The following is a 12,455-nucleotide window of genomic DNA, read 5'->3' as shown; positions in this document are numbered from 1 at the left end:
GAGGTCTCTTCCAGCCCCGGACACCCCGCGGTCCTGCCCGCCCCCCGCCCTCCCCTCAGGGCCCGTTCCCGCCCCCCGCGCGCCGGTCACCGCGGTGCCGCGAGCCCCCAGCTCCGCCCCCCAACCCCCCCCTCCCCCGGCACGAGCGCCCCCTGCCGCGTCGCGCCGGAACTGGGTCAGGCGGCCGAAGTGGGCCGAGGGGGCGGGGCCGCGCCTCCGAAGGGCGAAGAGGGCGGGCGGGCGGCTCCCGCGTCGCGGCGTGGTGACGTGCGCTGACGTGCGGCGTGTGCGCGTGACGTCGCGGGCGGCTCTCGTCCTGCTCCCGGTCTCGCCCTCGCCGCCCCTCGGCCCGTCCCGGCCTGTGCCCGCCGCCCGCTGCCGCCGCCATGGCGAACGTGGCCGACACGAAGCTGTACGACATCCTGGGGGTGCCGCCCGGGGCCTCCGACAACGAGCTCAAGAAGGTGCGGGGGAGATGCGGCGGCGGCCGCGGGACCGGGCGGCCGCGCGGTGGGGGAGGGGCCGGGTCCCGCGGGCCGGCTGAGGGGAGCGGGCGGTCCCGCCGGGTGCGAGGGGAGCGGGGCCGAGGGCGGGCCCGGGGAGCGCGGCCTGCCCGGCCGAGGCCTGCGGGGGAGGGCGCGGCGGCGGGGAAGGCGCCCGGAGCCGCCTCGGCCCGCCGGGGTAGGCCGCGCCGCGGGGCCGCCGGGCCGGGCAGGCCGCGGGCAGGGCCCGCAGCGCGGAGGGGAGGGAGCGGCGGGCCCGGCCGTGCTCCCGCGGCCCGGGCCGGGCAGGGCCCGCAGCGCGGAGGGGAGGGAGCGGCGGGCCCGGCCGTGCTCCCGCGGCCCTGGCCGGCGCCCCGGGACTCTGCCGGTGCCGGGCCCTCCCAGCGGCGGCCGCAGCCGGGAAAGGCCTTCGGGCTGCGAGACCCCGGTGAGGCCCCGCGGAGCCGCCCCATTGTCCGCCCCACGTGTGGGCCCCGGTGCGGTGCCGTTTTGCCCGTAGATTCGATCCCTGCCGGGGGGAGCTGAACAAAGAGGCGAGGGGAGCACTTGGAGCCGGGTCGCCAGTGGCACAATTCGCCGCGGCTGTTTCATTCCGTATTAACTTTTCGAAAAGGACTTAATGAGCATTTACTCGTCCGGGGGATAATTAAGCAGCCGGTTTGGGAGCAGTGAGCTGGGTGGTGCTGGGATCCCAGCCTCGTTGTGCAGGGGGAGGCGATTGCGGTGTGGAAATAGCGTTAGAGGCGGAGGGCGTGCAGGGAGGAGATAGCGCCAGACACCCAACACCAGCCGGTACAATATGTTGGGCTTTTTTTTCCTTACTAAATTCTCTTAAAGGTATCTGTGCACAGTGAGAATGAAAATCTGACAGTGGTTTTCCCCTTGGGTAACCCGTGCTGCTCAGTATTAATTGCTATAGATTAGGTTTATGGAATGTAAAGTTGCCAACTCCCTGCAATACTGAGAAGTTTGTCAAGGTTTTGTTGTCAGTTAAGTCACATGGGATGCCTTATTAATCAAATATTGTAACCTATATAACAGGAAAACAAATAGATAATAGCTCAGTCAAAAGATGATGAGAGAACAGGCTTTACACCTTAAATTAACCTTTATTGAAGTTATAATATGGTGCCAGTGTAGACCTGCATTATGCATCTGTTTCTGATTAAGTAAATAATTGTAGCTTCCTTGGCCGTGGGTGGTCTTAAGAATTGCTCTAAACTGGAATGCTGTTATCAGCAAAGACATGAGTGCACTCTCTTTTTAAAGATCACCAGCAAGTTCCTTTTTCCTGATTAGATGATGTTATGCAGGTTTTCAGTTTAGGGCTCTCTGGGTTGTGTTTGAGTTTTGGTTGTTGTTGTTGGGGGTTTTTGTTGTTGTTTTGTTTGGGTTTTTTTCCCTTGGTTAGACTCCTTAAAATATGTGGGGAAAATCCATTGCTGTTACAGAATATGTAGGTTTGTGGGAGATTGTTCTTTGTTACTGACAGGTAATTTGTGCTATAAGACCTATGATTTTTGTTCTTTATGCTTACTGTGGTTTAGAATATTTGGCTTGTAATATCAGTGTGCTATTTTTGTTTCATTAGTTCCTTATCAAACTTCATTTCTTGATTGCCAGCAGAACTACATGGAGTGTTTCAAGATAATCATTAAAGTGAAGTAACTGTGCAGATACAAAAAAGGAATCTGACTTGTTCCAGTACAAAATGGAAAGTCAAGATCTCTGTCAGGCTTTGTGTGCAAAGCTTTCTCAGTGTTGTAGTTCTAAAGAGTTGGTTTAGATGTTCAACTCTGCAGAAACAGAGCTTGTGAAAAATCCTCTCGAAGAACCAGTGTTTCAGTGGTTTGCAGTTGCTTCACTGAAGCTTTTTTTATATATATCATTAAAAAAAAAGAATAAAAAGGACTGTATACCATGAAATTTATTAATATCTGTCCCCGATTGTTAGTGGCGGGTGTTGAGGTGGAGTGGGGCAAGGGTTGAGGTCTTTACTGTCAAAAACTCAAATTGTAGGAAAACTCTCTGCTTGTCCTGTTGTTTACTTTGATCCTTTATGAGCAAAACAGATGAAATGCAGCTGTGCAAAAAAGTGATGGTCCTGAGAGTCAAACTACTGGTCAAAAAAAGCATTCTGAAAAATCCTTTCTGGAGGTTTAGCTGTACTTATTCCTCCTACTGCTTCAGAGCAATGAAGCTGAATAAAAGCTATGACCTGTACAGTTGTGCATGTGTAACTCATATACTTAGTTCAAAGTGAGAAGAAATCTTCCATTATTTATAGGTGAGGCCGAATAAAGTGATGGTTGTGAGGATTGCCCGTCGGTTGGCGCTGGAGCTGAGGCAGCCATTTTGTTGTTAATGTGTTGCTGTGATTGAGGTGAAAGACAAAATGGGTTGAAACTTGAATTGTTGTATTGTAGGTTTTGAGTGGGTTCTGTAGAGTAAGTCCTTTTAATGGGAGTCCAACCTGATTCTTCCTGTAAGATAATGAAAATAAGCAGGAAAACTAGTTCTAGCTATTGTGTGCTATAGTTGTGTTTAAATCCAAATGTGGTTAATTTATGCATGTAGTAATGTTAGAATTTTTTGTATCACTTCAGTTTATGAGTGATTTCAAAACACTTATGTTGTCACTTTGCTTTATTAGAGTTTTCTTTCTTCCTGAAGACACTACCTGCGTTTCTCAGAAAATAACTGATTAATCAGAATTGAAACTAATTTTGTACCTCTTTCAACTAGGCATACAGAAAGCTGGCCAAGGAATACCATCCTGATAAGAATCCAAATGCAGGGGACAAAGTAAGACCTTTTTTTTTCTTTTAAACTCCTGTAGTTTGTTGTAACGGTAGCATCTGGGGGACCAAATACAGGTGTTGGGGTGTCGCTGTTACAAGTTGTTCAAAAATAATAACTGTGAGAGGGAACCCTGCCTTGTCTACTTCCCAATCTCAAAATATACCAGTGTACCTCATGAAAAAAAATGCAGCAGTTGGCTGAGTCAAATTGGTTGAGAAGGTAATGCTGAGGGAGAAGTGGCTTCTCTTCATCTGCCAGGATGATGTCAGCTGGCATTGACATCTACAGAGAGGTGTTTGAAAAAGATAGTCAGTTTTCCAAGTTTTTCCACTGTGAAAAAAAAGTCTGTGTGGAGGTTCTTGAAACTGCTGCAGCATAAACCAAGTTACGTATGTGGGAAAGTTGAATTAGATTTGTTATGCTAATAAAAAGTCAATTAAGTTGACTCAGCTGGTTCTCTAACAGAGCTGAAGTTCTAATGGTTGCTCAGAGGTGAGCAGAGATGACTATGAAAAGCTATTCATTTGTTTTGAGGACAAACACATTAATTTGCATTTTAGTAAGTTGCTCAGTTAGTGTATTTTAAGTGTCTAACATGTAATTGGGGTTTTTTTGCCTGTTGGCTACTGCAATATTGCAGTTGCGAGTTTTCTTTGGTTGGATTTTTTGTTGTTGTTGTTTGTAAGAAAACTGTCTTATGCTAGGCACAAGAAAGAACAAAGTCAACGAAGTTTTGCAATAAAATGTCATTTTATGGTAAGAAGTAACAGAACTAAGCCCAAGTCTGACTTTTAAGTCTCGCATATTAGAATGAGGATGGAAAACTGCTCTGTGTACCTTCTAAATTGGGTGTTCATAGCAGGCAAGCAACAGTAGTAAAAAGCTTCCTTGAAGTTCTAAATTATCATGCACTGACTCTGTTCTCCTTCTAGTTCAAAGAAATAAGCTTTGCCTATGAAGTATTGTCAAATCCCGAGAAACGTGAATTATATGATAGATATGGAGAACAGGGTCTTCGAGAAGGTAGCGGTGGAAGCAGTGGAATGGACGATATTTTCTCCCATATCTTTGGTGGCGGATTGTTCAATTTCATGGGTGGGCAGAGTAGAAGTCGTAATGGCAGAAGAAGAGGAGAAGATATGATGCATCCACTCAAGTGAGTATCTTGATACTGCAGTTTGGACTTCGCAGCTTTCCTGACCACACTTGACTCATTGGCGTTCACAGCATGATACCAGCTGCTGAACTTGAACTGCACGATTACTGGGAAAGCGTGTGTGTGGTGGGTTTGATTTTTGTGGTGGTTAGGGTTTTGGTTTTTTTTAAGCCGTGCTTGACTGTCACATCTAATTGTGTTTTGTAGATCTCTGCTTACAGTCATGACTGGCTTTTTGCCTGCTGAGCAGGTCCTTTTTAAGTTGTTCTCAAGTCAAGCTGCATCTTTCCTGTGGTTGGCAAATCCTGCTTAGTTGCTCTGTTTACTTTGAACATGCTCGCTTAGTTTAGTAGCTAGTATTGCATGCTGTGTTGTTAATTAGCTTCGGTTTTGTTGTTATTTGTGAACACTGATGCCAGGCAACCTTTTGAGTTGAAATTTCTATCCACCAACAGACCCTTTTAGAAGAAATACTAAATGTGCTTATAGATGTCTATCAATATAGGGAGGTTATTGAAGTTTGATAGTGTATTCAAGAGCTTCTAGAAAAAGTTGAAACACGAACAAATCTAAAGAATTAAGCGGCCTTGGGGACGTGTTAACCCCTCCCCACTAAACTATCTTGTGTGGGAAGCCCAGTATAGTGATAAGTATTCTGTATTCTTATGTGTGCATGCTGGAAGTATTGTCAGGACTGTCTAGAGAGGTTTCTTTCTCACCTGCCTGGTAGAATTTAAAACAACCAACCAACCAAACAACAATGACTAGGTAATAAAATGTAAAATGCTAGATCAGCTTGTTTCCTATTGAGAAACACAAGCGACCCTGTCTGGTTTTTTTCTGATTAAATTACAGATTTTTTTTTTCTGAAACTATGTTCAGGATTACATGTGTATATTCATATGTATGGAATATTTTTAAATGACTTCTTGTGAAACCTGAAATGATGGTGCTTTAAAATGTTATTTTATTAGCAGATTTAGTCTTTTTATGAAGATCTATTTTTCTTTAATTTGACCTAGGCAAGTATTTTAATTACATGGGGAAAGAAAGTTGTTAAATGATAACTCAGGAGAAATGCTTTATTTTGTAGAGTCTCTTTAGAAGACCTGTATAATGGAAAGACAACTAAACTACAACTTAGCAAGAATGTCCTTTGTAGTGCATGTAATGGGTAAGTTTTATGTTTCTGAGTTCTCTGGTTGCTTTGTTGGCAAATAGTGTCACGAAGCATCTCCTGCGTCAGATCTGTCAGTATTTGAGTGTCTGGAGCCTGCTCTCAGACTAGAAAATTGTTGAACTTGTGATAACTGTTGATGGAACTATAACTGTTCAAGGGCTTTGTTTGGGGGGATGTGAGGAGGAGAGAACCTAATTATAATTGGCAGTGCAATTAGGCACGTTAACCTACTGATGCAGAGGGTTTTTTTGTTGTATGTTTCTGAAAAAAACTACTTTCCATGCAACTGGTGCTTTCTATTCCAGGCAGGGAGGGAAGGCTGGAGCGGTTCAGAAATGTAACGCTTGCCGGGGCAGAGGTGTCCGTATCATGATCCGACAGCTGGCTCCCGGCATGGTGCAGCAGATGCAGTCCGTGTGCTCCGACTGCAACGGAGAAGGTACGTCAGGATAACCCTGTTACTGTATCAACCTCCTGCTGAAATCATGGGAGGAACTGAGCCGGACAGTTGTGCTCCCGTCTGGTCAGTTGGGTCTCAGTCTAATGACAACAGGGAGAAATGGTTTTACTGAGAACAACAGCAACACTTAGTGTTTAATGTACTGAAAAGCAGTTTGGAAGCTTGAACAGTAAGGATTGATTGTTTTTTAAAAAACTTAGGTTTGAATATTACTTATTGCTATTACTTTTGTGTTAAAGTAAAAAGCAAGATTTTGTTGTTTGAGGAGCTTTTTGTCTTTTTGCAGTCTCCTAATATCCAAGGTCAGGTTTGGGTTAAAAATGGAAACATTTTAACTTGATCAAATTAAGAAGATACCTTTTGCTGAATTGGTTGTTATTTGGGGGAGCAAGTTCAGCACATGGTCTGCACTTCATGTGATTCCTTTTTAGATCTGCAGTTTGTAGAGTAGTAATGTAACCTGGTGGATTTTACCGTTCACAATGCTCCGAAATTTCAGAGTTGTATTTTGTGACTAGTCAAAACATTTCATAAGTGATGCTGTTTTGAACATTGTGTTTTCACAGCTTACAATACCTAACCTACACGTTTAGTAGTTCCAAATGCATCATAATGTTATGTTTAGTTTCACATAAAGTGGTTTACACTGGCAAGTTTAATGTCTTAAGCCAATTGCATCTGCTTGTGGCACTTAAGGAAGTATTGGAAATAAGTACTGAAATCGTACAGTGCATATGGCCTAATATTTTGGTTACTCTGTACAAAGACAATGGCCTACCTGAAAAATAAAGATGAAATAGAGAATTTAAGCTGCTTTGGATAGCCATCCTTCAGTTTGCTGGAAAAAGTAATTGCCTTGCTACAGGTGATCGATAATGTGAAAAACTGTTCTGTTCCAGAATACAAAAGCGAAATCCCTTATGTGTCAGAAAATGCTCGATCCTTTTTGTGGGAAGACCCTTGGCTGAAGCTGTGACTTGACCAGCTCTCTTCCCCTTGTTTTGTACGCAAGGCTCCAGTTGTACTGGCTGCGTTTCCGCAGTACTTGGTGGTGGTCAGTGGCCAGAACCCATCATCCTTTCTTTGCTGTCATTAACAGAAGTGGAACTAAGTTTCTCAACTTCATTGAAGTAGTTCAAAATTTGTATTCTGACTTTTAAGGGTTCGGTTTGGTTTTAGCTTCATCCTTTCTCTTATAGCTGCCATCTTTCAGCGTAACAAGGAATGGAAAAGTAGGCGCTTTTGTTTTTGTAAGAGTAGTAAGTTGAGTGGCAAGGAGACTGGAATCAAATTAAGACTTAAGGAAACTAGAAGCTATAGACAAAGTCTTGTTTTGCCTTTCTTTAGAGCACACTGCCTTTTCAAAACCCTTGGTAAGACAGCTTGGAAGGTTACATATATCTTGGGTTTTTTCCTTCCCCCTGTTCCAGCTGGGGTAAATTGAGCCTGGCTTTCCTCTTGGGAGCAATTCTTAAAGCAACATCTAAATGACTAGTTGTGTTGCATGTACTTTTCAGCCTACTTTAAAATATTTTTTTTTTTTAATTCAGAATTGGATGCAATTATGAGGAGATCTCTGAACTCCAAACTTGTCTTTCTTTAGGTGAAGTAATTAATGAAAAAGACCGCTGTAAAAAATGTGAAGGGAAGAAGGTGATCAAAGAGGTAAAAATACTTGAAGTCCATGTAGACAAAGGCATGAAACATGGGCAAAGAATTACATTCAGTGGAGAAGCAGATCAGGCTCCCGGTGTGGAACCAGGTGATATTGTCCTCTTACTCCAAGAAAAGGAGAATGAGGTAATGCTTTTGAGTTTATTTTTTAAACACCTTTTATCCTAGTCTTTCATATTAAAGTGATATAGATGGCTGTTCATTTTAGAGTAATTCATGCAGTTGCAGCTCTGGGAGAAATGGTGAATAGCTTTTAGTAGATTTACAGCAAGTAATGTGGCTTTTATGGTGCACCAGAAAAAACTTGGCGAGTCTGTAGCCGGAGGACGTGCAGATTCTGGTGCTTCGTGCTGCCAGTAAAAAGCAGCTTTCCCAGGTAGGCTCGGGCTGGCTTGGGTAGAGTGAATGCAGGAAAGAGCCGTTCAGGATGTTAACTGCAATCTGCTTTGCTTGTGACACTAACAAAATTCTTGTGACATGGCAGGGAACGCCTATTAAAATCCCCCGATGGTGCTTTCTATCTCTGCTGCTGTGGTTGTGGAGATATAACTCGGAATGCTGATGGTACTGATTCATTTAACAAAATAAAGAACCACCATTATTTTATACGAGTTTCAGGCTTACGCTTACTGTATTCTGGAGTGTATACATTGCACTTTTGAATTAAATATTGCAATTTATATTCTTCTCTGTTTAAAACTCACTTAGGGCAGAGTTTTGAATGCTGTTGTTTAGAAAGACCAGGTATTAGTATGATGAAATAAGAAATAGTTTGTGTGTGATATTCTGGAACAAATGTTAAATGGAATGGTGAGGAGAGAAATTCTGCTGTGACACAAAGAATAGCACTGGGTACAAATTTAAATTTCAGTTATATATTAAGGATATAATGTCGGTCATCTGAAAATGAGGTACTTTGTAAGCTTTTCAAAGCTGTGTCAAGGATTGCTAATTTGTCAAGCAGTTTTGCACAGTTCTTTACATACCCTTATCTTCTTTCTTCTGCAATACTGGTTGGAACGGAGCATTGCAGTTGATTTTGACTACGATAAGGGAGAAACAGGCTGTAAACCTACAGAACAGTCAGATGTTGACAGCGGCAAACTCCAGATGGTGGATGTCACTTGTGTCTTTGTCTTCTAATGAACTACATCTAGTTTTACAGTACAGTATAATTCTGAAAAATACCTTGTGTCCTAGTGAGTAAAACTAGACTGTGAAGCTTTTAGTGTTCTTTAAATTGCCCTTGAGGTGGGAGTCCTGGTTCTGCCAGGGCTCAAGCTGACATTTACTGACTAGGAGTCCTGAGTGATACAGCTTGAAGATCATGTATGACAGCTGCGCACTAAGTGATCGAAGCCCTGCGGTCCATTAAAGTCAGCTGAAGCAGCGGTGCAGGGGGACGGGTTAAATGCAGGAAACAGAGGGGTGGTTTCTGTACTGTGGTGGACTGTTGGCAGGTTTGTTCATAGGCTGCTTGTGTAGAAGGTGTTGAGGATGAGGCTGCCTGGTTTAACTGGAACCTGACAGCACAGCACAGAGTGTGGTTTCACTTATCTTAGATGACACTTTGATCGGGCACAAACTTTCCAAGAATGTTAAGCTATTTTAGTTAACAGAATCACGTTAACTTTGTATGAAGGCTATTGCTCTGACATTGAATTTTAAGACTAAACAATAATGAATTCCAAGTGATGAGTCTTGTGGAGATAGCATTATAGGACTAGACAAGATAACTACTGGTTTGGGGTGTTTTTTTTAAGGTTTTCCAGCGGGATGGGAATGACTTGCATATGACGCACAAGATTGGACTTGTCGAAGCACTGTGTGGATTTCAGTTCACATTTAAGCACCTTGATGGACGTCAAATTGTGGTTAAATATCCTCCTGGAAAAGTAATTGAACCAGGTAAGCTTGACCTGATAAGGATGACTTACTACACTTTTGTGATTCTTGAACACTTAATCCCATTCTTGTTGTTCTGTTAAATGAACCCGGGCTAGAGAAATGAAGAGAATTGTACGGAGAAAGACTTGTTCCGAAGTAGCACTCTCTAGCTTCCTTCTCTTTGAATTACAGGTTGTGTTCGTGTAGTTCGAGGTGAAGGAATGCCACAGTATCGCAATCCTTTTGAGAAGGGGGATCTTTACATTAAATTTGATGTTCAGTTTCCTGAAAATAACTGGATTAGCCCAGAAAAGCTTTCAGTAAGTATGCAAAGTGTGTGTATTGTACCTCACGTGCGTGCTTTCAGTGCTTACATTTAGATGCAAGTACAGTTGTTCTGATGTTGTTTGTGGGCAACATGTAACTTGAAAATACCCATTGGAATATGAATTTATGCATCTTGTGTTTAAGAGCTGTGCAGATGTTGGGCAGACAGGGGCAGGAGGGAGAATCCTCCTGCTGCTGTGTGATAAGTTTTCAGAATACAACTGTATTTACTGATTGCACTTTTGGTCAATGATACATTGAGCTCTTAGTCATCTTTAAGTGGTGTCTTCCAGTTGATACAAATACTTTGGATACTTTTAAATGAGTATGCACTTCAGAGTTTACAACAGCGTAGACTTCAAGACTCCCTCTCGGAGCAGGTTTGGTTTAGAAGTTGTGGGAAACTCTCGAAGTTTGTAGATGCAGTACTGAATACACTTCTTTTTTTGGGGCAGGAACTTGAAGATCTTCTGCCAGCTAGACCAGAATTTCCCAATGTAATTGGTGATGCAGAAGAGGTAGATCTTCAGGAATTTGATACCACTCGTGGTTCTGGTGGCGGCCAGAGACGTGAAGCTTATAACGATAGTTCTGATGAAGAAAGCAGCCATCATGGACCTGGGGTACAGTGTGCCCACCAGTAAACGTTTGTCTAAAAAGTTGCACAAGGATTTTCTTTAAAATTTTGCCTGACTTGTTTTCAACAATCCAGCTGGATTGTATAAGTAATCCAGATGAACCAATGGACATCTATTGCTGTATGTGTAACTTTTAAATTGGTCTATAGTATCTACAGAGTGTAATTTAAACTAACCACAAGCTTACATCTTCATTTTGACTGTGTAGCAGAATAAAGCACTTGAAAGGAAGACGAGACTCCTTTTCACATGGGTTTTAAGTTTGTCCTCGTATCTGTGCTTGATTTTTACCAGTTTTGTGTAGATTTTAAGTTTCATCTTTTAAATTCAAATTCTACATTGTAAAGTTTGTGTACAACTTGTCCTGAGGCTTGGTATTTGGCTGCACCTGCATAAGCTGCTACAAGTAGAATAAAGAATTTCATAGCCTGTATCTATCATCTAGATGCATGGTAATTGGGCTTTGCACATAATGGGTTTAGAGCTGACTGGGAACAATGGAAGACTTAATTAGAAGTGGTTGTAAGTTTTTTCTACCATCTTGTGAACGGTTTCTGAAATTAAATAAAAGCAGTTGGTGTATAATATATTTCTTTTGCCTTGTAGCTCTTACTTGCCCAGTGCCTCTAACTAATCTGTGCACGGAGAGGTTTTGTAGCTGGTGGACATTTCATATACACAGGGAGGCCGCAGGTGCTTTCAGACCAGGCTGCAGTTAGATCGGTTGTGTGCCACACGTATAAAAGTCTTTTCTTGAAATGAGAGATGACTAAATGAGCGTGGGGAAGGCTGCAGCCATTTCCCGTTGCATGAAGAAAACACAAGGATACCAGAGTTGACTTGGATCGCAAGACTTTTTAAATACAGATGATTAAATCCCCAAATAACAATGTCTTTCTCTTAGCCTTTAAATCCAATTCAAAGCCTGATCCAGCCAGACTTCTAGAGAAATGTTTCCAGTTTGGAAAAAGTCTTTGCAAAAATAAACATTATGTCTGGCAAGTTATGGTTGCTTTAAAAAGAGATTGAGATTAGTATTGTATGTGACAAAAAAAGTGGGACCTGGAAACATACTAAATGTAGATGGTTCTGTGACTCTTCCAGTAGTTTGCATGTTCTAACTACTGAGACATTAAGTTCTCCAGCTTCAGTTCTGTTCCTCTTTATGTGCTTTTAATTGGTAAAAATACCACAACAAAGGGAAAATGTGACCCTAAATAATGATCAGGTGCAGTGAGTTATTGAAGCACTTTGTTAAATGCTGAGTGAGTGTGAACTTGGGCTGCTGAACTGCTTCTCCATCCTGAGTTTCTCCCCTGGTGAGGTGAGGAAGCTGGGAGATGCCTCTACTTTTCCTCACAAAGCTGAAGTGTGAATTGATTAATTATTGCTGAGATAGTTGTTGACACTTTGCCAATGAGGTTGGAGAGTTCCCATGTGCTTGGGTAGGAATCTGCATGTCAGTGTTGCTGAACATTTTGTCCTAGACTCTCAGAACCGAAGCAAGAATAAATACTGTTTCTCCTTGATTTCAGTATTGATCTTTTATGCTGTGGCATTCGCATCTGGTGAACCTTTACTTTCATTTAGTGAATCTTCAGGTTGCTTTTCATGAAGCTGTGGTTATGTACTGATCCTTTCTCCTGATCTATTTCTCCAAGAAGTCAGTCACCTTAACCTGGAATGCCTGAACACTTAAAACACCTGTTTCTGCTTTTGAAGTAGTAGCTTTAGGATTTACCTCCTTAGAAACCAGAGTGTGTACTCTCAACTCTTTATCTCCTTAATTTCAAATTCCTTTTTTCTGGGGGATAGAGGAAGGCACTCG

General features: G+C 42.9%; 1 protein-coding gene across 1 annotated transcript; it reads left to right on the top strand.

Moving 5' to 3' along the window:
• The first annotated feature begins 263 nt into the window (after positions 1-263).
• On the top strand, positions 264-11,216 carry DNAJA2 (DnaJ heat shock protein family (Hsp40) member A2). Its single transcript, XM_065641066.1, has 9 exons — positions 264-464; positions 3,249-3,308; positions 4,238-4,461; positions 5,555-5,635; positions 5,947-6,080; positions 7,705-7,901; positions 9,539-9,683; positions 9,855-9,982; positions 10,445-11,216. Exons 1-9 carry the CDS (start codon positions 387-389, stop codon positions 10,631-10,633), a joined length of 1,236 nt encoding a protein of 411 aa, XP_065497138.1. The 5' UTR covers positions 264-386; the 3' UTR covers positions 10,634-11,216.
• The last annotated feature ends 1,239 nt before the right edge of the window (positions 11,217-12,455 follow it).

This window comes from Caloenas nicobarica, chromosome 9 (genome assembly GCF_036013445.1).
Source record: "Caloenas nicobarica isolate bCalNic1 chromosome 9, bCalNic1.hap1, whole genome shotgun sequence".
Classification (NCBI taxonomy): Eukaryota; Metazoa; Chordata; class Aves; order Columbiformes; family Columbidae; genus Caloenas; species Caloenas nicobarica.
Note: the sequence above shows the minus strand (reverse complement) of the source record. Positions and strands in the feature narration are given on the sequence as shown.